This window comes from Lethenteron reissneri, chromosome 61, assembly GCF_015708825.2.
Source record: "Lethenteron reissneri isolate LAM-NWPU_2019-01 chromosome 61, ASM1570882v1, whole genome shotgun sequence".
NCBI lineage: Eukaryota > Metazoa > Chordata > Hyperoartia > Petromyzontiformes > Petromyzontidae > Lethenteron > Lethenteron reissneri.
This window is the reverse complement of record NC_083839.1, coordinates 6,953,908-6,976,730: the sequence shown is the minus strand read 5'-3', so window position 1 is coordinate 6,976,730 and position 22,823 is coordinate 6,953,908. Positions and strand designations below refer to the sequence as shown.

Genomic DNA, 22,823 nt, shown 5'->3' with positions numbered 1-22,823 from the left:
GTGGTGCTGACTGCTCCAACCTCCCCTCGTGTGCCGTGCCAGCCTTAAAAGACGCTCGCTTAACAGCACTTGACCCTACAGCCTGTGGAGGCTATACGGGGGGGGGGGGTCTTTGTGGTGTAGCGGTGCGGTAGTTTGCACGACAAACTAATCGTCGTTACCGACACGGATAACGTCAGTGGCGAGCGATATTGAAGCTGATCCTTGGCACCGCATTCACCGACCTGCGATGACTGGCATGGGGAAGTATGGACGCAACGGCGTGGGAGGGAGGCCCTCCTCCGGCAGTGGATTGAAAAAAGTCCATAAATTATAATCATGATCATCGTTATTACTACACAATCGCCATGTCGTTATTAGGAAGAGCCACTTGGAGAATCTTTGCGAGCGAGTGAGTGCTGGTGAACGCGTACTCCGCGAGGAATGGGCTTTCTCTCTCCGGCACTTCTGCGTTGACGTTTTGACACCGCTGCCCCCGGGAGCAGCACCCTCTTGACAACGAGCCTCGAGCCTCTGTCGAGACTTTCCCCGGGGGCGGGGGGGTGTGCACAAAGGGCCCTTTGTAGATCTCCGCTGACGCGGTTTCCCGGCCGTTCGCCATCCGCCGCCACCGCCGCATTTCCGACGTTTCGCTCCCCGCGGCACCGATTTAAATCCCCCGCGCGTTTGGGGTGGCTGGGCGGTCGGTTGGGGGGGTGGGGGGGGCGGTGTTCGGGATTGCCCCTAACAAGCGCCCAGCACGCGGGCCGAAACGTCGGACGTCGTGCCTAGCAACGCGCGGCGTGGGCACGCCCGCCAAAATTAAACCCGGAGAGTCACAAAGGAACGTTTCTAATAATAATTATTATTTTTACTTTCCTAGCCGCGTTATTAGGAGGAGGGCCGCGCGGTGCCACCCATGGCTTTCCCCCATCACGCCCACCGATCTCCACCGCCTCCATTCAGATGCAAATCACGCTCTGGCCAGCATCTCCCATCTCCTCTCCACGCTCACAAAATGGAATCCGGCACGGCACATGGCTGGGCAGTGGGGCCTCGGTTTGTTGAGGCAGCTGTCGCAACGCTGACGATGCCTCCGCACCTCATCGTCGCTTCCATCTCCTATGCCAAACCGCTCAGCTGTTGCGTAGTTTTACGCCTGGCCCAGCGCGGTGGAAGTCAGTTCTTGGACTCTCTTCTTTTCCCAACTTTGTTGTAATAATGATGCTACGACCGCTGCTAGGACCACCAGCCGTGAACTCTGCCGCTCGTCGATTCCTCCCACCCGTATCGAGGACTCGGTCGCTACCTGGCTGATTCATCTCCACCACCTCGCTGCAGGTCACAACAACACACCTCGCACACCCACACATTTGCACTCTCTACCACTCAAGTATTCACCCATTAATTCACTCACTCATCCACCCACCCGCTCACTCACCTACCCACCCATTCACTCATCCACCCACTCGCTCACTCACCTACCCACCCATTCACTCACCCACCCACCCACTCGCTCACTCACTCACCCACCCACTCGCCACACTGCAGGTCATCTCGGCTTTTTTCCCTCGCTCTGCTTCACTGTGGAATTCTCTCTCATCATCGTCGTCATTTCTTCTGCCAAAGTTCTTACAATTACGTCACCCCGGCGATTTCAGAGTGTCAACGTCGCCCCGCCGATGGTTAGCGAGCTGCCCTATGAACCCGGCGACCCGCATTTAATTCCGGCTTGCAGGCAATAACAGTGGCGGATATATCTTTGAACTGGTCCTGGGCTTCCCCTAGCTTGACTCGGAGTACCTGGTGCACTGTATGAACATCAGCACCGGGGAGACAAAGGCGGCCGGGCACGGTTTTGCCGTGCCGGCCTTCATAGGTGCCCGCTGCTTGCTGACAGCACGCCGCAACAGTCTGTTCCGTATGTTCGTACGTTCGCACGCTTGCATGTTTGTGTGCGCGTGTTGTTATTGGTGGTGGTGGTAGTAGCAGGAGCAGCAGCAGCAGTGTGTGGGGGAGGGGGCGGCACATATGGTGTTCGTTAGCCCGAGCCTCCTGCTGCTGCTGCTGCTGCCGCCGTGCCTCGCGATTGGCGGCGGCTGCAGTGGCGGTGGCGGCGGCGGCGCTCCTCGTGTTGGTGTTTGGCGGCGGCGGCGGTGATGGTGGGGGTTGGGCGGTGGCCGCCCTGCTCTCCATAATAATGGCCCCGGGGCAGCGCGCAGCGGCCCCCAGCCCGGCAGGACGCTGGGAATCCTAAAACGTGCACGCACACGCACGCACGCACACGCACGCACACGCACGCCAAGACAAAGATTCTACCCCTCCCACCCCATATCCACCCCTCCCGCCCCTACAGCCTTTAACAGACTGTTTGTGGTGGGGGGGGCGCGGAGGGCCCAGTACCGTTAGCGAGACGGGCACGCAGAGGGACGGGAGTGAAGGGACGCGGGGAGAGTGATGGATGTGCGTAGAGAGGCTCGTGCAGACGCCCTAATAGAGAGCGTGTGAGACTCGCACAAAGAATCACCCGCGTCGCCTCTGATAGACTGTTGGGGCGAGCGCCTTCGGTGAGCACCTTTGAAGGCCGCCACGGTACGCGAGGGGGTTGGTGTGGCCTGCACCACGCCCGGCTGCGTGGTTTTTTTTTTTGTTACGCGCGCTGTACCAGGCTCTTAATTTATTGCCGAGTCGACCTAAGGGAGGCCCAGGCCCTGTTCGGTTAAGCGTCGCCCATGTTGGCCGTGAGCAGGAATCCAACTCTCGTCGCCTGGTGTCTTAGTGCACAGCGCATTAACCACCGCCAAAACGCGCACTCACAAACGCGCGCACACAAACGCGCGCACACGCAGACGGACGCGTTAAACCGCGGTTCTCTTAAGATGGCGACGTGGCCATTGTGGACCCCCCGTGGGGGTCCAGGCATCGGCACGGGGCCCGCGGCGGAGGCGGAGGGGCGGGGACGGGTTTTTATTTTTTCTAATCTTTTGAGTTTTCCATATTGCATTTTTAGTATTTTAATTAGAATGTCAAATATATTTTTATTTTTCTCACGGCCGCACAGGAACCGTTGTTGTGACGCTGCCCCGTTGTCAAGGGATGGAAGGAATTTCCGTTCGGAACTGCTGCGGGGAAGCACAGCGTCGCCGCGTTGCCCGGAAGATGATGTCATAGGATTACTTCTCTCGGTCATCTCCAGCGACTCGTCTCGTGTATACGTCCCCGCTGCTTCACGCACGCACAAGAGATAAAGATCCCCCGTGTAGCCTTTAAGCGGACTATTTGGGGCAAGTGCTTTTAGCGAGCGCCTAATGGAGACCGGTCGCCTTTGTGTCCCCCAATGCTGATGTTTACACACCCGCACCAGGTACTCATTTGAGGCCGAGTCGACCTAGGTGAGGCCCAGGGGCTGGTTCAGATAATCGTCACTGGTGTTGGCCGTGAAACGGGAATCGAACACACGCGTGCACGTGACGTGCACACACGTGTGCACGCGCACACACGCGACATGGACCAAGCACACACACATGAAGTGTGCACACGCGCACATGTGCGCACACACGTACGCCTCCGGTAAACATTGGCGTGCTGGCAGCCGCGCTGCCCTACACGTGGCTGCCTGTGACTCGGCGCTTTGGAGGCAGCAGCAGCAGCAGCGAGGGTTGGTGGATCGCACACACATCCACACACGGTCGTGAAACTCCCGACCCGTAGGCGTCACTCCCGGCTTGTGGCCAGGCTTTTTTGGCAGTACAGCAGCAAGCGGGTTGATTTACCTCCCCACTCTCGTGCTCGTGGCTTTTCGTCCACGCGTCATTAGTCCGTGCCCGTCGCAAAGCTCGGGCTGGGAGAGCTCCCCCCACAAGCCGTTTTGCGTTCTGGCGCCTTGCGACGCTCCCTGGCACGTGGAGCGAAATGTCGGACGTTGTGCCGAGCGAGAGGCACGCGGCAGGGCCCGGACGGGTTAAACAAAAAAAAAACGTGGGAAATTTCCGGCCGGTTGTTTTTTGTGCGGACATCGGGCTCACTGTGCTCAAGAACCCTGGGCTCCTGAGATCCTGGACCGAAACCCCCCCCCCCTACTCCCGGTATCAGCAGTGCCGCTGTCTGAACCCCCGTGAGCGTGAGGACACCGCAGGTCCAGATGTCGAACTCAGCGTCTCGGCGGTACTGGCGCAGTGTCTCTGAAACGGCCATTTATGAGCGCCGCGCGAGGCAGTCGGGCCCAGGCCTTGAGGGCGCCATTGGAGTCGAGTCACAGCCAGTTCCTTTAAGTCGCAATGATGTGGAGGCTGTGGGAGCTCGGGGGGGGGGGGGGGGGTGCGGGAGGACGGGTTTTCTTTCTGCTCGGGCTTTTGTTCGCAGCGAGGAATCTGCGTGGAAGATGCTTAATCTCCGGCTGCGCTGCGAGCCTGCATGGTAATCACATTAGGCCAGGAAGGCAGCACCCGTGGCCTGCTACCCAACCCGCTCAACCCCCCCCTGCCCCCGCCGTCTCCCCCCCCCCCTCGTCACGGCTTAAAGTTACAGATTATAATGATCATAATCGGAGCGATCGTTCCATTTACAGGAGCTCGACTCATTGGTCGGTAACGCTGGGGCGTTAATAAGGGGGGCGGTGGGAGGGGGGATCGATGTATAGTGTGTCTCTCCCGAGTGTCCCAGGAGGTTTACAATGGACTTATCGGAGACGCACAGCCAGCACCATTGAAATGCCGGAGTGGAATCTTGCGTCTGAGCCGCCGCCGATGAGTCAGTGGTCTCAGCCCGGTCACGAGTGGCTTGTGCCACAGAAACGAAAAAAAACAGCACCCGGAGTATTGAGTTCTCGCTTAATAGCGTTGGCTAAACTCCACCCCTGATGATGACAAACATCGCGATGACTAACATGCGACAAGCGTTCACTCTCGCCGTCGGTCTCGCGCCGCGTGTGTGCGCGTGCCTTTGTCTCCGACGCGCTTTGTTCCCGCGTGTCTCTCGGACGACTTGCAGGAAACCTGTTTTGCCCGTTGGTTGGTGACCTGGGGGGTGGTTGGGAGGGGGATATATTTAAGTCGCACATTTACAGAAAAATGGAATCTATGCTCGGAATGTGGTGACGTGGCTCGGAATGCGGCGGTTGCGAACGAGCGCTCGATAACACTTCCGTTCCCTGCCGCTGCTGCCCCTGCCGCCCGCCAATCGCGTGTTTTCAGGGATCCACAAATTGGGGTTTTGGGAGCGGGTCTGCTGCTTTGCCGCGCACACAGAGACTCCTTCCCGCGTGACCTTTAACCTTTGTGACCGGCCTGCCGATCGGTAGGGTCACGTGCGGTTGGGGTGAAGTGTGGGTACGCCGCCCCCCCACCTCTTCCAAAGCGCCTGACTAGCTTGGAAGATTTAGACCACAATACCTCTGGCAGAGCCCTCTCTCTCTTTCTCTCTCTTTCCTAGTGGAGGTCCTTCTGCCAGCAGTGGCTTGAGCATGGAACTGCAGGGCTGCGCTGTTACCTTTCTTTAAACCAAAAGACATGTGAACGCGACGTGCGACGTACAACGTGCGGTTTATTATTTGCTTATTTAAAAAAAAATCTTTCACCTGGGGAAGGCCGCTAGAGATGCAACAGCTGGCTTTCACGCCCGTCCGTGGGTTGTCGGCTGCTTAAAAAAAAAAATCCGGGTGTTGGGACCTGCGCCCAAGTTTTGAACGCTCGAGTTCAGTGCCTCACGAGCGTTTCTCTCCCGATGTTTTTAGGTCCGGCTGGGCTAAAAGGGGGCAGCCCACTGCAAGTGTCCTGCTCCTGCCACTACTTGGCGTAGGAGACCCCCCAAGTAGAGGGAGCTCTAGAGAGGGTATTTGGCCTACTCTTCCACGCTGTGCCGACGTGTTGTTGGACGAGGGCCCGCACTTTTCCCCACCGCACGCAACCTTGCCCGTCAAATTAACCGTGGACCCATTTAGATTGCTGCTGGGTGGACCGAGTCGGTGGGGTGGTGTGATGTGGATTCAAGAAACTTGCTCCATTGGGTTCCACGGGCATGCCGGGAGATGTAATGGAATCGGGCGGCCTCTGGATGGTTATCGTGATCTTTATTGTAGACTTGAGGAATCCGATGAGCTTATGAAGCTATTTGTCACAGGATTGCATAAACGTGGGACCACGGAAGTAAAGTCCAACCACTGATTTTTCTCGTATCATCACTCAAGCTAATTAACCTCCTTCCTTACCTTCCACAGAAAGAAAGGCCTGTTGAGGGGGGCCGTTGAAGGGGGGGGGGGAGCTCAAGGGGGTAGGGGGGGCCACGTACACATCGGAGCCGGCGTGACGCTGGCGACTCAACGGCGGCGCTCGCAGCACCCGCGGGATTCCGCGGCAACGACAGACATCCTCGGCGGCTGTAGGAGCAAGCGACCGGCGGAAATCCGTGGCAGCAGGAGCGCCGCAGTGGACCTTCCTCGCCCGGTTGCGGCGGACGGGACCGAGGACACGAGCGTGGCACGACCTGCCTCGCAGTGATAGAGCGCAGCTCCCGGGGTGACTCGACAGCTCGGCGATTCCCGTAGCGATACGGCCTTGCCGCGACCGTCGTCGGTTCCGCGACCCGCGCGGTTGACTCGGCGACCCCCGCGGTCGGCTCGGCCGTCGCTCCAGAGCGAGCGACGATGCAGCAGAGCGACCTGGACGAGAAGCTGAAGCGCTCGCTGCTCAAGGCGGCGGCGGGCGGCGGCGACCCGAGCCAGGTGCTGGCGGTGGTGACGGCCGCCGACGTGGCGCTGCACCACCTGCAGCAGCAGCAACAGCAGCAGCAACAGCAGCAGCAGCACCACCAGCACCTGCAGCACGCTCACCAGCACGCACAGCAGCAGCAGCAGCAGCACACGGCGGCAGCGCTCATGAGCATGGCCGGCACGGGCGCGGCGGCGGCAGCGCAGGCCGTGTTCCTGCCATCGCTGCTCGAGGTACGGCACGGCAGCAGCAGCTACGGCACGTGTCTCACCTCACACTTGGTGAGTCGGTGGGTGAGTGAGGCGGCGGGTTTGTGAGTGACTGAGTGAGGGGTTGGGCGGGCGGGCGAGTGAGCGGATGCTGGGAGGTTGGTTAGTCCCAGCGTGCCGGTTAGTCCCAACACTGCATGTCCTTTGATTGCCACGTGAGGAGTGGTGACGCAGCGATTAGCGCGCTGCCTGAAGAACCAAGAGACCCGGGTTTGAATCCCAGCCACGGCCCAAAGCAGCACAACCGGTCTGAGCCTCTTCCTCGGCCTTGGATGATACCCGGTGTGGAGTGTGTAAAGACGACATCGCTGGCAGGTCGTGGGTTCGATCCCGACCGCTGACGCGAATATTTTCTCCGGGTCCGCCGGTTTTCCCCTCCAAATTTAGAATCGACGTCACGCGTTTTGGCTATTTGGCTGCGATAAATTTGCACGCGATAAGCCACCTTTGTTGAGCTATCATTTGTGACGACCAGGTCTATTCTGAAAAAGAGCTACATAGCTCAGTGGGCCTTACCTGGTAAAAAAAAGTTTAGTTTAGTGTGCCAAAAAGCCTGTGTGGACTACCTGGGGGGGGGGGGTGTTTAAGTTGGCACAGGTGGGAGCACAGATGTTGGGTGCATATGCCAGTCATCTCAGTCAGTCAACCCACAACACCTGGCTCTGCTAGCGAGCCTTCTGCACCTCACACGATCGCCTCAAAGTGCCATGCATATGTGTGTGTGTGTGCGCGCATGTCTTCTATGTACATGGACTCTGCATATGGCGGTTTATGTTGTGTGTGTGTGTACACTCTGAATGTGTCATGCAGTGGTTCTTAACCTTTTACTGCAGTCTTTGCACCCCTTTGGTTCTCAATCGTAAAAAAATGTATAATGTTAATGAATACTCAGGTTTGATGAAACAAAGTAGTTGTATTCTTGGTTCTTTCGGTAAATTCATGTGACTTTACCGAAAGGACCACGAAAATGAATCCCTGCAGTCACGAAAGCTTTAAATCGAAGAAAAAAGTAGTTTTACTTGCGAGGCTTTTGATGATTTACCTTCTCAAAAAGAAATCTAGCCATGTTCGCACCCCCCAGAAAGGGCATTTCGCACCCCCAGGGGGTGCGTGCACACCCCAGGTTAAGAACCGCTGGTATGATGTAATCTTGTCGATGAACGTACGTGTAATTATCGTCTATGCGTGTGCCTGGCACGGGGGGCGCTGTGGTGACATCACAGCCACCTTGTGGCGCAGGGTGGTGGCTGTTGTTGTTGCTGTGCGTGTAATTTGCCCCAATACCCGGCTGGAGGCTAACTGGGGGATCTTTGTCTGTGTTGGACTTGATGTTCCCTGTGTGACTAGGTATGTACGCTACGTGCTTGTGCTGTGTATTCTATATAGGTGTGTGCACTCTGGGTGTGTGTACTCTGCGTGCGTGCATTATCTGTCCATGTAGTGCGTGTCAGTGTACTATGTCTACTCTACATGCGCTGTGTATTCTGTGTGTACTCTAATGTGTGTGCACCTCTCTACTCTCACTTTGTGTGTACTCTGCGTGCGTGCATTATCTGTCCATGTAGTGCGTGTCAGTGTACTATGTCTACTCTACATGCGCTCTGTACTCTGTGTGTACTCTCTACTCTCACTTTGTGTGTACTCTGCGCGCGTGCTCTGTAATTGACGTGTACTCTGCGTGTGCTCTCTGCGTGTGCGCGCCCGCCTGCCCAGCCCCTGCCGCTGCAGCTGCGCAAGGACGTGCTCCTGGGCGAGGGCGAGGCGCCGGTGTTCCGCACCGGCGTGAGCCGCGTCGCCGACGAGATGCTGGCTGCGGCCGCCGCTGCCGCCGCCGCCGCCACCTCCCGCGACGTTGCCATGTGCTTCACCGCCGGTACCGGTGCTGCCGCCCCCCCCCCACACACACACCCCCCACCGGCGTGGGTTTTCTCCGGGCTAATTGGGCCAGGTGGTGGCTCCGTGAGCTGCTCGACATCGGAAAGTTGGAAGTGAAAATTGTGGTTTGGGGAGGTTGATCCGGCCCCATTATCCCTTCCTCCAAGTTCGATGATGTGGCTATACCGCTTTGTGTGGGAAGTCAACAGAGGTTGTACTATGGGTGGACTCGCCCCGTCATAGGAACGTGGAATTTCCAGCACTGGCTCGGGGAGGTGAACGGGTGATGAGCACCAAATGCCTTAATGCTCATTCGAGCACAAAAATCCACTCTTGGCGTCAAGAAGACGTAAAACATGAGGAATGATTGTCATGCAACGGCATATTATTAACACGTGACTCCGGAAGTAGTTTTGTGAAGTCAACTTCCGCTGTCAGACACAGTTATCCACCGCTCGCTGGGAGAATTCCAAATTCAACTTTCAAAAACTAAATCTAAAATGCTGCCGAGGGTGAAGCGCACGTTTGCGAGTCGTGTAGCGTCTTCCGTGTGGTACGCGGGATAAAACAAATTTCCCGTCTTTGTTTCACCGTTTGTGCCGGTCCCCCCCCCCCCCCCACTACCTTCAGCCCCTACGTCGACCACCAGCTCCTTGCTGGGCGACGACAGCAAGGGGGGCGACAAGTCCCGGGAGGACTCGGCCCGGCACCACCAGCAGCAGCAGCACCAGGGCGGCCACTCGCACCACCCGGTGGCGCAACTTGGCTCCCACCTCAACCCCGCTCACCTTCACCACCACCAGCAGCACCACCAGCATCACCTGCAGCAGCAGCAACAGCAGCAGCAGCAACACCATCACCAGCAGCAGCAGCACCATCAGCAGCAGCAACAGCATCAGCAGCAGCAGCAACAGCAGCAAGCCTCGCCGCATCTGCCGCATCACCACCACGTGCACCACCACCACCACGGCGACGGCGCGGTGCTGCACCACCCGGGTGCCGGCGGGATGCACGGCCTGACGTACGCCACGAGCCGGGACCTGCGCGAGGCCTACGGAGACGCCTTCCCCTTCCTCGACATGAAGGTGCGGCCGTGCGGGGCCCTGGCGCCAACCCTCAACCCTCGCCCCACAACACCGGAGCTCCCGCTCTCCCTCGCGCTGACCCTGACCCCTAACACCTGACCCTTAACAACTAACCCGAACAGCAGAGGTCGCAAACGGATTTTGATTCCTTACCCGTACCAGGTCGCACCAGGGTCGCAAATGGGTACCCGTACCCGTACCCGGCTGGGTACGGGTACCCGTACCCTACCCGTACCCTACCCGAAATGAGTGACAAACGGTGACTCACCAGTGACTCACGGCCTACCCGTACCCCTACCCGGCCGCACCAGGGTCGCAAACGGGTACGGGTAGCCGGGTATCGGGTAGGGTACGGGTATCGGGTACCCGATTGCGACCTCTGCCGAACACTAACACCGACCCTAGCCCTAACCACACTTGAACTTGGTGTGGCTGGTCGATGATGGGCGGGTGTTGTGACGCGGTTTAGGTTAAGTTCCCTATTGTGCCCTCCCCTGGGGAGGGGGGGGTTGGGAGAGGCGGAACAGAACGCTCCCTACCTCCCCACCCCTCCCCCCACCCCTCGTTACTACCGGGTCATTCTATTCCCGAGCAAGGTCACTGCCAGAGAGCTCAGTCTCTTCGATGTCCGATCAGCCCTGGGAGGCTTTTGTAATTCTAGTATCTGACCCGCCGTCATCATTCCTGTTAAAGATTGCAGATGGCGAATAAGCAACTGGGTGGCTTGTGCTGGCTCGGAGTATGATACCTTGGTTCAATCCTTCCGACTGGATGTATCCGTCAAAGCATTGGAAATGGTCATGTCACGCGTGCTCTTGAAATGTTTTAATATTTCTCCATTGTTTAACAAGGAAGGGGGGTAGCTTGCTCATTTCCATCGATGGCCTTGACAGGCCCGTATGGAGTGGGCTTTGGTAGGACGCGTTGTGGCCGGAGCGATTGTGGCCGATGGTCAAGAATAACAACGGAGTGGCAGCCAAGCGTACGAGAGCACGTCCACCAGGGAGGGAGATCGAGCGATGAAATTGGCTCCTGTCGCATCGCAGGAACGTCAGGGATGTGGCGACATCTTGCGGATGGCGGGCGGGGCGGTCTTCATCCAGCAGTGGATTGATCGCGGCGGATGATTACGATGGTGACGATTGCCGTTGATGTGATATTCCCGTTGTCGTCTCTTCGGACCCGCAGCTTGCAATAAAGCAGGAGGCCGAGGCTGTCCCAGGCTGTGGAGACGGAGAGCTTCGGCAGCAGCAGCAGCAGCAGAACTTTGAGCAGCAGCAGCAGTCGGTGCCGAAGAAGAAGAAGGCGAAGCGCAAGCCCAGCGCCGCTACCAAGGTGAGCTGCACCCACGGTGACGTGGCCGGCGGGAGCCTGTCCTCCGATTGTCCATGCTGACGGCCGGAGCCCACCCTAACCAACCGGAGCCTAGGCTTAACCACACTCGCCAAGCCTCACCATAACCTCACTCGCCAAACCTCACCCTAGGCCTCACTATAGCCACACTAGCCAAGCCTAACCCTAGGCCTCACCATAACTCCACTGACCTAGCCGAACCCTAGGCCTCACCATAACCCCACTAGCCAAACCTAACCCTAGGCCTCACCATCACCCCACTAACCAAGCCTAACCCTAGGCCTCACCATAACCACACTAACCAAGCCTAGCCCTAGGCCTCACCATCACCCCACTAACCAAGCCTAACCCTAGGCCTCACCATCACCCCACTAACCAAGCCTAACCCTAGGCCTCACCATCACCCCACTAACCAAGCCTAACCCTAGGCCTCACCATAACCCCACTAACCAAGCCTCACCCTAGGCATCACCATAGCCACACTCGCCAAGCCTAACCCTAGGCCTCACCATAACACCACAAGCCAAGCCTAACCCTAGGCCGTGAACTCCCTCCCGCCCGTCTCCCCCCGTCGTCGCTTCCCACGCAGACGCTGGGCCTGGAGGCGGACGGCACGGCAGTGCTCACGCACCCGCGCCCGTACGCGTGCGACCGCTGCAGCGCGGCCTTCCGCACCAACTACCACCTGCAGAGGCACTTGCAGTCGCACACCGGTGAGCACAGTACGAGCCTCTTTTTTTATCCTTTTTACGTTTGCACGCACAATCCCCCCCCCCGCCCCTCCACCCCTCGCCCCCCCCCGCCCCTCCCCGACCCTCCCCCGCCACCCCCCACCACCCCCTCATCCGTCCCTCCACCGCCCCCACCACCCCACCCCCCCCACTTGCGCCCCCCCCCCCCCCTCCCCCAATCCACACGACGCGTGGCACGGAACTGACGCGACGCGGGCCGATGGCCGGGCTCGGTCGAAATCGACCTCGGGAGACGCAACCTCAAACAAAGGAGCAGAGCCGGGCGGCCCTTGAGGCGGCGTGGCGCCAACGAGGCCCCAATCGCCGTTCTTAAGGGTTCAGATTCGTCGCAAAGGGCGATCGCCAAGGTGGTCCGAATTATTTAAAAAATTACACGGCAACAACATCGCCCACCCCCACCACCTACTGCATAATCACAATAATGATAATACTCTAATAATCCATAATAGAGGTTTTGGGGTTAGTTTTCTGACTATAAATGTGTTCGTTAAACCCGCCACCACCCGACACAGCCAATTAGTAGGGTTTGTCACGTAAACAAAACATGCCAATTCATTATTCGATCAGCACACCGGTGTGTTGGAGTGCAAATCCTCAGCGTTTACAATTGGCGTTTCGCCAGCAATTCCAACCGGCATCATCAGGCGGGACAGCCAGATTAATCCTCCTGTGCGTTACCTTGAATGGGCAGACGACAGCGCCGGGGTGCTTTGTTCGGGGTTGCGTTCTCCCGCTGGCCGCCTGCGTGGTTGCGATTGCGGGAACGGCGACTCGGTTGTGGCGGGAAAGCCTCTGACGGACGGCGATGAGTTTGTGCGTGTTTCCCTGGACAGCCTCGCCGAGTCCTCAAGACGCCTTTTCAGGAGGGTCCCCTGCGCGCGGGAGCTTTCGCCGAAGCCGCGTTGGGAATTTTTGCTTTTTCGACTGACGACGGCCGCTCGGTATCGTCGCCCGCCGATTTCACGCTCGCACCACATCGCCCGCTCATCTCTCTCCTCCACATCACCCACTCCTCTCTCCCCTCCACATTGCCCGCTCCTCTCCCCCGTCCACATCACCCGCTCATCTCTCTCCTGCACATCACCCACTCCTCTCTCTCCTCCACATCACCCACTCCTCTCTCTCCTCCACATCACCCACTCCTCTCTCTCCTCCACATCACCCACTCCTCTCTCTCCTCCACATCACCCACTCCTCTCCCTCCTCCACATCACCCACTCCTCTCTCTCATCCACATCACCCACTCGTCTCTCTCCTCCACATCACCCACTCCTCTCTCTCCTCCACATCACCCACTCCTCTCTCTCCTCCACATCACCCACTCCTCTCTCTCCTCTACATCACCCACTCATCTCTCTCCTGCACATCACCCACTCCTCTCTCCCCTCCACATCACCCACTCCTCTCTCTCCTCCACATCACCCACTCCTCTCTCCCCTCCACATCACCCACTCCTCTCTCTCCTCTACATCACCCACTCCTCTCCTCCACATCACCCACTCCTCTCTCTCCTCCACATCACCCACTCCTCTCTCTCCTCCACATCACCCACTCCTCTCTCTCCTCCACATCACCCACTCCTCTCTCCCCCGTCCACATCACCCACTCCTCTCTCCCCTCCACATCACCCACTCCTCTCTCTCCTCCACATCACCCACTCCTCTCTCCCCTCCACATCACCCACTCCTCTCTCCCCTCCACATCACTCACTCCTCTCTCTCCTCCACATCACCCACTCCTCTCTCTCCTCCACATCACCCACTCCTCTCTCCCCCGTCCACATCACCCACTCCCCTCTCCCCTCCACATCACCCACTCCTCTCTCTCCTCCACATCACCCACTCCTCTCTCTCCTCCACATCACCCACTCCTCTCTCTCCTCCACATCACCCACTCCTCTCTCTCCTCCACATCACCCACTCCTCTCTCTCCTCTACATCACCCACTCCTCTCTCTCCTCCACATCACCCACTCCTCTCTCCCCTCCACATCACCCACTCCTCTCTCCCCTCCACATCACCCACTCCTCTCTCTCCTCCACATCACCCACTCCTCTCTCCCCCGTCCATGTCACCCACTCCTCCCTCTACTCCACATCACCCACTCCTCTCTCCCCTCCACATCACCCACTCCTCTCTCTCCTCCACATCACCCACTCCTCTCTCTCCTCCACATCACCCACTCCTCTCTCTCCTCCACATCACCCACTCCTCTCTCCCTCCACATCACCCACTCCTCTCTCTCCTCCACATCACCCACTCCTCTCTCTCCTCCACATCACCCACTCCTCTCCCTCCTCCACATCACCCACTCCTCTCTCTCATCCACATCACCCACTCTCTCTCCTGCACATCACCCACTCCTCTCTCCCCTCCACATCACCCACTCCTCTCTCTCCTCCACATCACCCACTCCTCTCTCTCCTCCACATCACCCACTCCTCTCTCCCCTCCACATCACCCACTCCTCTCTCCCCTCCACATCACCCACTCCTCTCTCTCCCCCACATCACCCACTCCTCTCTCTCCCCCACATCACCCACTCCTCTCTCTCCTCCACATCACCCACTCCTCTCTCTCCTCCACATCACCCGCTCCTCTCTCCCCTCCACATCACCCACTCCTCTCTCTCCTCCACATCACCCACTCCTCTCTCCCCCGTCCATGTCACCCACTCCTCCCTCTACTCCACATCACCCACTCCTCTCTCCCCTCCACATCACCCACTCCTCTCTCCCCTCCACATCACCCACTCCTCTCTCTCCTCCACATCACCCACTCCTCTCTCTCCTCCACATCACCCACTCCTCTCTCTCCTCCACATCACCCACTCCTCTCTCCCCTCCACATCACCCACTCCTCTCTCTCCTCCACATCACCCGCTCCTCTCCTCCACATCACCCACTCCTCTCTCTCCTCCACATCACCCACTCCTCTCTCCCCTCCACATCACCCACTCCTCTCTCCCCTCCACATCACCTACTCCTCTCTCCCCTCCACATCACCCACTCCTCTCTCTCCCCCACATCACCCACTCCTCTCTCTCCTCCACATCACCCACTCCTCTCTCCCCTCCACATCACCCACTCCTCTCTCCCCTCCACATCACCCGCTTCTCTCTCTCCCCCACATCACCCGCTCCTCTCTCTCCTCCACATCACCCGCTCCTCTCTCCCTCCACATCACCCACTCCTCTCCTCCACATCACCCCTCTCTCCCCTCCACATCACCCACTCCTCTCTCTCCCCCACATCACCCACTCCTCTCTCTCCTCCACATCACCCACTCCTCTCTCTCCTCCACATCACCCACTCCTCTCTCTCCTCCACATCACCCGCTCCTCTCTCCCCTCCACATCATCGTTATGATAACAACAGCGATTATGACGGTGATGACGACGATCTTCCTTGTCACCCCTGGCCCGGGTTGTGAACCCAAGCTGTGACCACAACAACAGCCGCCCAAGTTCACCGGGCTCTAGAGGGGAATGAATGGCGCACTACTCCTCTAACGCTGCCGTTTGGCGATTGGCGGCCGTCGAGAGCGGCGCACGCGCCTCCTGCTCCTCCTCCTGCTCCCCCTGCTCCTCCTCCTGTGATGTCACTCCCACCTGAGATGCTGCTCCCCCCCATCCCCCATCTGCCTCATTTCCCCCCCCCCCTCCCCGCTTCAGTTTGTTCCGCTCCTTGTCTCCCTCCTCACCTCGTCCTCCTCGTCCCCGTCATTATCGTCCCTGTCATCATCCCATCCTCACCCCGGCCTCCTCCTCACCCTCCTCCTCCTCACCCATTGCCGACGCTGCCGGTGGCCACCCGCGCTCCGAAACCCCGCGGGCAAACTCGCTGAGCGCTGCCGCGTGGAGCATTGTGGGTAGATGAGAATCCGGGCGCAACTCCGTGCGGTGTCGCCAGCCGTGGGTTCAATCGGCCTCTTGGCTCCGGACGAATATTGGAAATCCCGATTATGCTGATGAGACCCAGCCCCGAGTTTGCTTCCTCGTACAGATGCCGCTGGACGTTATTTATCCGGAAAGCCAATTGGCAAAAATGAACGTTATGTTTATACGTGGAGATGCAGCATGGGGCTCTGCTCGTATCCGCCTCGAGCATGTAGTCTGCGTAGCCTCGACAGAGCCCCACCTGCGATAACGACGGTCACCGTTGCCACGGTGTGAGCGTTGTCCTTGCTTGGCGATGTCTTCACGCGCTCCCCTCGTCCTCCCAAACGCCCGTGAGGTCGCGAGTCACGATGGGTGACGTGTCCCGATCGACCCTGCCGACGAAGCAAGCGGTTTATATATTCTTAGGTTTTTTCGGCAAAGTCACGTAGGTAAAAAATTAAAATTAATAAAAGTAAAATAAAATTAAAATTACGACGTTTCGGAGGCAACACAAGCAACACAAGCCTCCGTCTTCAGGTGGAACCGTCACAGCACGATAGCTATCGTGGCTTGTGTGGCCTCCGAAACGTCGTGATTTTATTTTTATTTTACTTTCATTGATTAAAAATTTTTACCTACGTGACTTTACCGAAAAAACCTAAGGGTATGAATCCTTGCAGTCACGAAAGCTTCAAATCTAGAACCAAGCTGTTTATCCCCGAGACTCGAGCGAGGCTTCCGCCTGCGTAGACGACGCTCTTTCACCGGCGGTAACAATCTCTACCGGCGTTCCGAAAGTCCCGGCCGTTCGCTAAAAAAGTTAACGCGCGAGCGGCGAGTCGCGCGACGAGGTCTGCGAAGCCATCCCGCGCGGTCCGCGAAGTTCACGTTGGATCCCATCCGGTTCGTCCCGCCGTTTGATTTTGGCCGACGGGCGACCGCGCGTGGCCTGCTGACGACGGGACCACCCAAAAGCGGCGAGCCCACATTTTTACAATGACAATTTGCCCTGCGTGCCCGTTCATCCGCGTACAGCGACGATCGGCCTGGGTCCGTCTGGCACCTCCGCTCTTCCACTACCGAGCGATGCGTCGTCAAAGACTCTGCCGTCAATCATCTGCAGCCTGCCCCCATCACCATTGGCCGTTCCCGATCGCCCATGCCTGCGCGCTTGTATGTTTACACGTTCGTGTGTGTGTTTGTGTGTGTACACGTGCGTGTTTGCTTGTGAGCGCGTGTGTACCCGTGCCTGTGTGTACGCGGGGGGAGCGGTGGCGCAGCGGTGAGCGCCGTGCGCTACGAACCCAGCGACCAGAGTTCGATTTCTGCTCACGGCCAACACAAGTGACGATTTATCTGAACCGGTCCTGGGCCTCCCCTAGGTCGATTTGGCCTCAAATGATTGCCTGGTGCAATGTATTAACATCGCCACTAGGAAGACAAAGGTGCTGGCCACACACCCCCTCATTCATAGCAGCCTTCATAGGTTCTTGCCAACAGCATTTGCACCAAACTTTTGTGAAGTCAATATTGTTATTTTGCCTTTGAAGCAGTATTCTTGGTTCTTTCGGTAAAGTCACGTAGAAGGGAAATAATAAAATAATACGAATATAAAACAATACAAATTCTCACGACGTTTCAACTGCAACACAAGCAATCATCATCAGGTGTGAAATCCACAGCAAGAAAATTTGAAAAAAGCTGTGGATTTCACACCTGATGATGATTGCTTGTGTTGCAGTTGAAGCATTGTGAGAATTTTTATTGTATTATATTTGTATTATTTTATTATTTCCCTTCTACTTGAATTGTACCGAAAGAACCAAGAATATGAATCCCTGCAGTCACGAAAGCTTTAAATCAAAATTTGAAGCAGTAGTTTAGTGTTTAGTGCACCATGCTACTAACCTGGAAACCCGCTCGCAGCCAACACCAATGGCAAATATCTGAAGCGGTCCTGGGCCTCCCCTAGGTTGACTCGGCCTTAAATGAGTAGTACCTGGTGCGGTGTGTGAACATCAGCATTGGCGAGATGATGTCAGCTAGACGCGGTCCTGGCCTTACCACCCAGGTGCCAGACTTCATAGGTGCTCGCAACAGAAGCTGTCCCAACAGTCTGCTAAAAGGCTTTAACGTGGCAACTTTGTCCTTGTATGATCATGTACCTGTTCGCACGTGGCTGTGCTTGTATCTATGCGTGTGTCCATGCGTGTGTCCATGCGTGTGTGTGTGTGCGCGTCTTGTGTACGCGCATGTGCGCGTGTGCGCGTGTGGTGGCACAGTAGGGTACTGCTGGTGCATCTACTAGTCATCTCAGTCAGCCAACCCATGGCAACTGGGTCTGTCCCGTGACCTCCTGTCAGCGAGCCTTCAACACTTGACGTGGCCTCAGAGTGCACCTGGCCTGGCACGGGCACCGTGATGACGTCACCGTCACTTTGTGGCGAATGGCGGGTATTGATGTGTAGTGGGGAGCGGTGGTGTAGCGGTTAGCGCGCTGCGCTACGAATCCGGCGACCCGAGTTCGATTCCTGCTCACGGCCAACACCAGTGACGATTATCCGAACCGGCCTTGGGCCTCCCCTAGGTCAACTCAGCTTCAAATGAGTACCTGGTTTGGTGTGTAAATTTTGCCACTCAGGAGACTGACGGCCGGGCATGGTGTTGGCCACCCACCCCCTCGTGCGCCGTATCGGCCTTCATAGGTGCTCGCTAACGGCACTTGCCCCGACAGTCTGTTGAAGCTATAGGGGGGATCTTTGTGTGTGCCTGTGTGTATGTGCGCCTGTGCGTGTGTGCGTACACGCGCCCCGCTAGCCACGATGCCGGCGGGGCGGTGTCTTTGCAGTAACCGTTGCTCTACCGCTGGTCTTTGTCCCCTGCCCTTTCCGACAGGTGAACGGCCGTACCAGTGTAGTACGTGTAGCATGAGTTTTGTTCAAAAGTACCTGCTCCAAAGACACGAGAAGATTCACAGTGGTAAATCTGAGAGCGCTCACCCTCCACACCCCCTCCACACCCACTCCCGCTCGCCTGCCCCCTCTCCCTCCGCTGCCTCTCCCTCCCACGCCCGCCTCTCCTCCCGCGTAGTCGAATTCACGCACGGCTGGCCGTGGGCGGACTGCGTGAGCCCCGTGTTCGCCTTCGCCCGCACCCCCGCTCCCCCCACCCCCCCACCAGCCACCCACACCAGGCAGCGTGGTTCTTCGTCCCAGGAGTAGTTCCGTAGTTCCGGCCCAGGGCCGCCACGAGGCGCCCCGCTGCGTACGGCACCGAGCGATTTGTTTATGCCCCGTCCTTGCGAGCGGCCTAGCCGTGCTAATCGGGCACCGGAGGTGGGGTGGAGGGGGGGGGGGTGATGGTTTCCGCTCGCTGCGTGTCTAGGTTTAGCGGAGGAGAGCCTGAGTTATGGTATGTTTTGGGGTAACGTTAAGTTGTTTTCCGTGTGCCGCCCCCCCCCCCAAAAGGCGTTTAAATAATTCTAGCCTTCGCCTTCCTCTTGCACTAACCATAACACTGGCACGAACTTGAACCGTGATCCTCAGCCTGACAGCGACCCTAGCTCTAGCATTGCCCTAACCACCAACGCCGACACCAATCCCTCAGCCTCGTCTCTATTGCGGCGACTCCCAGTCCTAACTCTCTGCGTCTCTGGTCCGCGTCTTTAACCTGCGTGGTGGTGGCCCGGGCATGGTTACTGCAAAGCGGTGGCGGTGGTTGCTGTGGTGGTGGTGATGGTGGTGGTGGTGATGGTGGTGGTGGTGATGAGGCTTGACTGTGCTGGCTGGCTGTGCTGTGCCGTGCTGTGCTGTCCTGTGCCGAACACCAAAGGTGAAACAGCAGGAAGGTCAAACTGCGGAGTGAGTAAAAACGCCCAGAGGTGGTGCTGAGTGAGAGGTAGGGTTTTGCTTGGGGGGGATATCTAAGACTGCTTAGGAGGGAAGCCATAATCCAACAGTGGATAGTTTATTACAGATGAGGATAATGGGTAATGCCAGGGGTCCGGTTGGCTTGTGTGGTTACGGGTTGCCGCAAAGACAGTATTTGGTTGGCTCGTTTGCTTACTGTAAGGGAGGGAGAGGGCTTAGGGGTTTGTGGGGTTATGCTCGTTGTAAGGCTGGTGTCCGTAAGGGTGTACGGATGGCGTCTATTTAGCTCGTGTGGTTAGGGGCAGGGAAAGTGTCATCACCTGGTGTGGTTAGGGGGGTGGGGACGGTGTCATTACCTGGTGTGGTTAGGGGGTGACATCACCTGGAGTGGTTAGGGGGGTGGGGACGGTGACATTACCTGGTGTGGTTAGGGGGTGACATCACCTGGAGTGGTTAGGGGGGTGGGGACGGTGACATCACCTGGTGTGGTTAGGGGGGGGGGGGTGGTGACATCACCTGGTGTGGTTAGGGGGGTGGGGGTGGTGACATCACCTGGAGTGGTTAGGGGGGTGGGGGTGGTGACATCACCTGGTGTGGTTAGGGGGGTGGGGACGGTGACATCACTTGGTGTGGTTAGGGGGGTGGGGACGGTGACATTACCTGGTGTAGTTAGGGGGTGACATCACCTGGAGTGGTTAGGGGGGTGGGGACGGTGACATCACCTGGAGTGGTTAGGGGGGTGGGGACGGTGACATCACCTGGTGTGGTTAGGGGGGTGGGGATGGTGACATCACCTGGTGTGGTTAGGGGGGTGGGGGCGGTGACATCACCTGGTGTGGTTAGGGGGGTGGGGGTGGTGACATCACCTGGTGTGGTTAGGGGGGTGGGGACGGTGACATCACCTGGTGTGGTTAGGGGGGTGGGGATGGTGACATTACCTGGTGTGGTTAGGGGGGTGGGGGCGGTGACATTACCTGGTGTGGTTAGGGGGGTGGGGACGGTGACATCACCTGGTGTGGTTAGGGGGGTGGGGATGGTGACATCACCTGGTGTGGTTAGGGGTGGAGACGGTGACATCACCTGGTGTGGTTAGGGGGGTGGGGACGGTGACATCACCTGGTGTGGTTAGGGGGGTGGGGGTGGTGACATCACCTGGTGTGGTTAGGGGGGTGGGGACGGTGACATCACCTGGTGTAGTTAGGGGGGTGGGGACGGTGACATCACCTGGTGTGGTTAGGGGTGGAGACGGTGACATCACCTGGTGTGGTTAGGGGGGTGGGGACGGTGACATCACCTGGTGTGGTTAGGGGTGGGGGTGGTGACATCACCTGGTGTGGTTAGGGGGGTGGGGGGGGTGACATCACCTGGTGTGGTTAGGGGGGTGGGGGGGGTGACATCACCTGGTGTGGTTAGGGGGGTGGGGGCGGTGACATCACCTGGTGTGGTTACGGGGGTGGGGGTGGTGTCATTACCTGGTGTGGTTAGGGGGGTGAGGACGGTGACATCACCTGGGGTGGTTAGGGGTGGGGATGGTGTCATTACCTGGTGTGGTTAGGGGTGGGGACGGTGACATCACCTGGTGTGGTTAGGGGGGTGGGGACGGTGACATCTCCTGGTGTGGTTAGGGGGGTGGGGGGGGTGACATCACCTGGAGTGGTTAGGGGGGTGGGGACGGTGACATTACCTGGTGTGGTTAGGGGGGTGGGGGTGGTGACATCACCTGGTGTGGTTAGGGGGGTGGGGGTGGTGACATCACCTGGTGTGGTGACATCACCTGGTGTGGTTAGGGGGGTGGGGGCGGTGACATCACCTGGTGTGGTTACGGGGGTGGGGGTGGTGTTATTACCTGGTGTGGTTAGGGGGGTGAGGACGGTGACATCACCTGGGGTGGTTAGGGGTGGGGATGGTGTCATTACCTGGTGTGGTTAGGGGTGGGGACGGTGACATCACCTGGTGTGGTTAGGGGGGTGGGGACGGTGACATCTCCTGGTGTGGTTAGGGGGGTGGGGGGGTGACATCACCTGGAGTGGTTAGGGGGGTGGGGACGGTGACATTACCTGGTGTGGTTAGGGGGGTGGGGGTGGTGACATCACCTGGTGTGGTTAGGGGGGTGGGGGTGGTGACATCACCTGGTGTGGTGACATCACCTGGTGTGGTTAGGGGGGTGGGGGTGGTGACATCACCTGGTGTGGTTAGGGGGGTGGGGGCGGTGACATCACCTGGTGTGGTTAGGGGGTGGGGGTGGTGACATCACCTGGTGTGTTTAGGGGGGGTGGGGGTGGTGACATCACCTGGTGTGGTTAGGGGGGTGGGGGCGGTGACATCACCTGGTGTGGTTAGGGGGGTGGGGGTGGTGACATCACCTGGTGTGGTTAGGGGGGTGGGGACGGTGACATCACCTGGTGTGGTTAGGGGGGTGGTGACATCACCTGGTGTGGTTAGGGGGGTGGGGGCGGTGACATCACCTGGTGTGGTTAGGGGGGCGGTGACATCACCTGGTGTGGTTAGGGGGGTGGGGGCGGTGACATCACCTGGTGTGGTTAGGGGGGTGGGGGTGGTGACATCACCTGGTGTGGTTAGGAGGGTGGGGGTGGTGACATTACCTGGTGTGGTTAGGGGGGTGGGGACGGTGACATCACTTGGTGTGGTTAGGAGGGTGGGGGCGGTGACATCACCTGGTGTGGTTAGGGGGGTGGGGGGGTGACATCACCTGGTGTGGTTAGGGGGGTGGGGACGGTGACATCTCCTGGTGTGGTTAGGGGGGTGGGGGGGGTGACATCACCTGGATGGTTAGGGGGTGGGGACGGTGACATTACCTGTGTGGTTAGGGGTGGGGGTGTGACATCACCTGGTGTGGTTAGGGGGGTGGGGGTGGTGACATCACCTGGTGTGGTGACATCACCTGGTGTGGTTAGGGGGGTGGGGGATGAGTGACATCACCTGGTTGTGGTTAGGCCGGTGGGCCGGTGTCAGCACCTGGTTTGTGGTTAGGGGGCGGTGGGGTCTCGGTGACATCACACTGGTGTGGTTAGGGGGGTGGGGATGGTGACATCACCTG

At 58.4% G+C, this 22,823-nt stretch overlaps 2 protein-coding genes and 1 pseudogene across 7 annotated transcripts in view; all 3 read left to right on the top strand.

Annotated features, from left to right (window-relative positions):
* Positions 1-6,473, top strand: part of LOC133358273 (G protein-activated inward rectifier potassium channel 1-like) — a 77,193-nt gene extending 70,720 nt beyond the window's left edge. Inside the window, exon 5 of the mRNA XM_061576509.1 lies at positions 6,340-6,473. Within this exon, the coding sequence (XP_061432493.1) occupies positions 6,340-6,473 (134 nt within the window). The remainder of the gene's footprint in view (positions 1-6,339) is intronic.
* LOC133358351 (TPR-containing protein DDB_G0280363-like) overlaps positions 1-19,948 on the top strand; it is a 45,477-nt gene extending 25,529 nt beyond the window's left edge. For 2 of the 6 annotated variants that reach the window (XM_061576635.1, XM_061576636.1), the window contains exons 3-9: positions 6,194-6,964; positions 8,666-8,825; positions 9,458-9,912; positions 11,101-11,247; positions 11,855-11,987; positions 16,932-17,069; positions 18,792-19,946. In XM_061576635.1, coding sequence (XP_061432619.1) covers positions 6,620-6,964; positions 8,666-8,825; positions 9,458-9,912; positions 11,101-11,247; positions 11,855-11,987; positions 16,932-17,069; positions 18,792-19,117 — 1,704 coding nt within the window. In that variant the 5' untranslated portion in view covers positions 6,194-6,619 and the 3' untranslated portion in view covers positions 19,118-19,946. Of the gene's footprint in view, positions 1-6,193; positions 6,965-8,665; positions 8,826-9,457; positions 9,913-11,100; positions 11,248-11,854; positions 11,988-16,931; positions 17,070-18,791 lie in introns of all 6 variants that reach the window. The other 4 variants (XM_061576638.1, XM_061576637.1, XM_061576641.1 and 1 more) reach the window with 4 other exon arrangements.
* Positions 19,881-22,823, top strand: part of LOC133358271 (putative uncharacterized protein DDB_G0271606) — a 10,860-nt pseudogene continuing 7,917 nt past the window's right edge.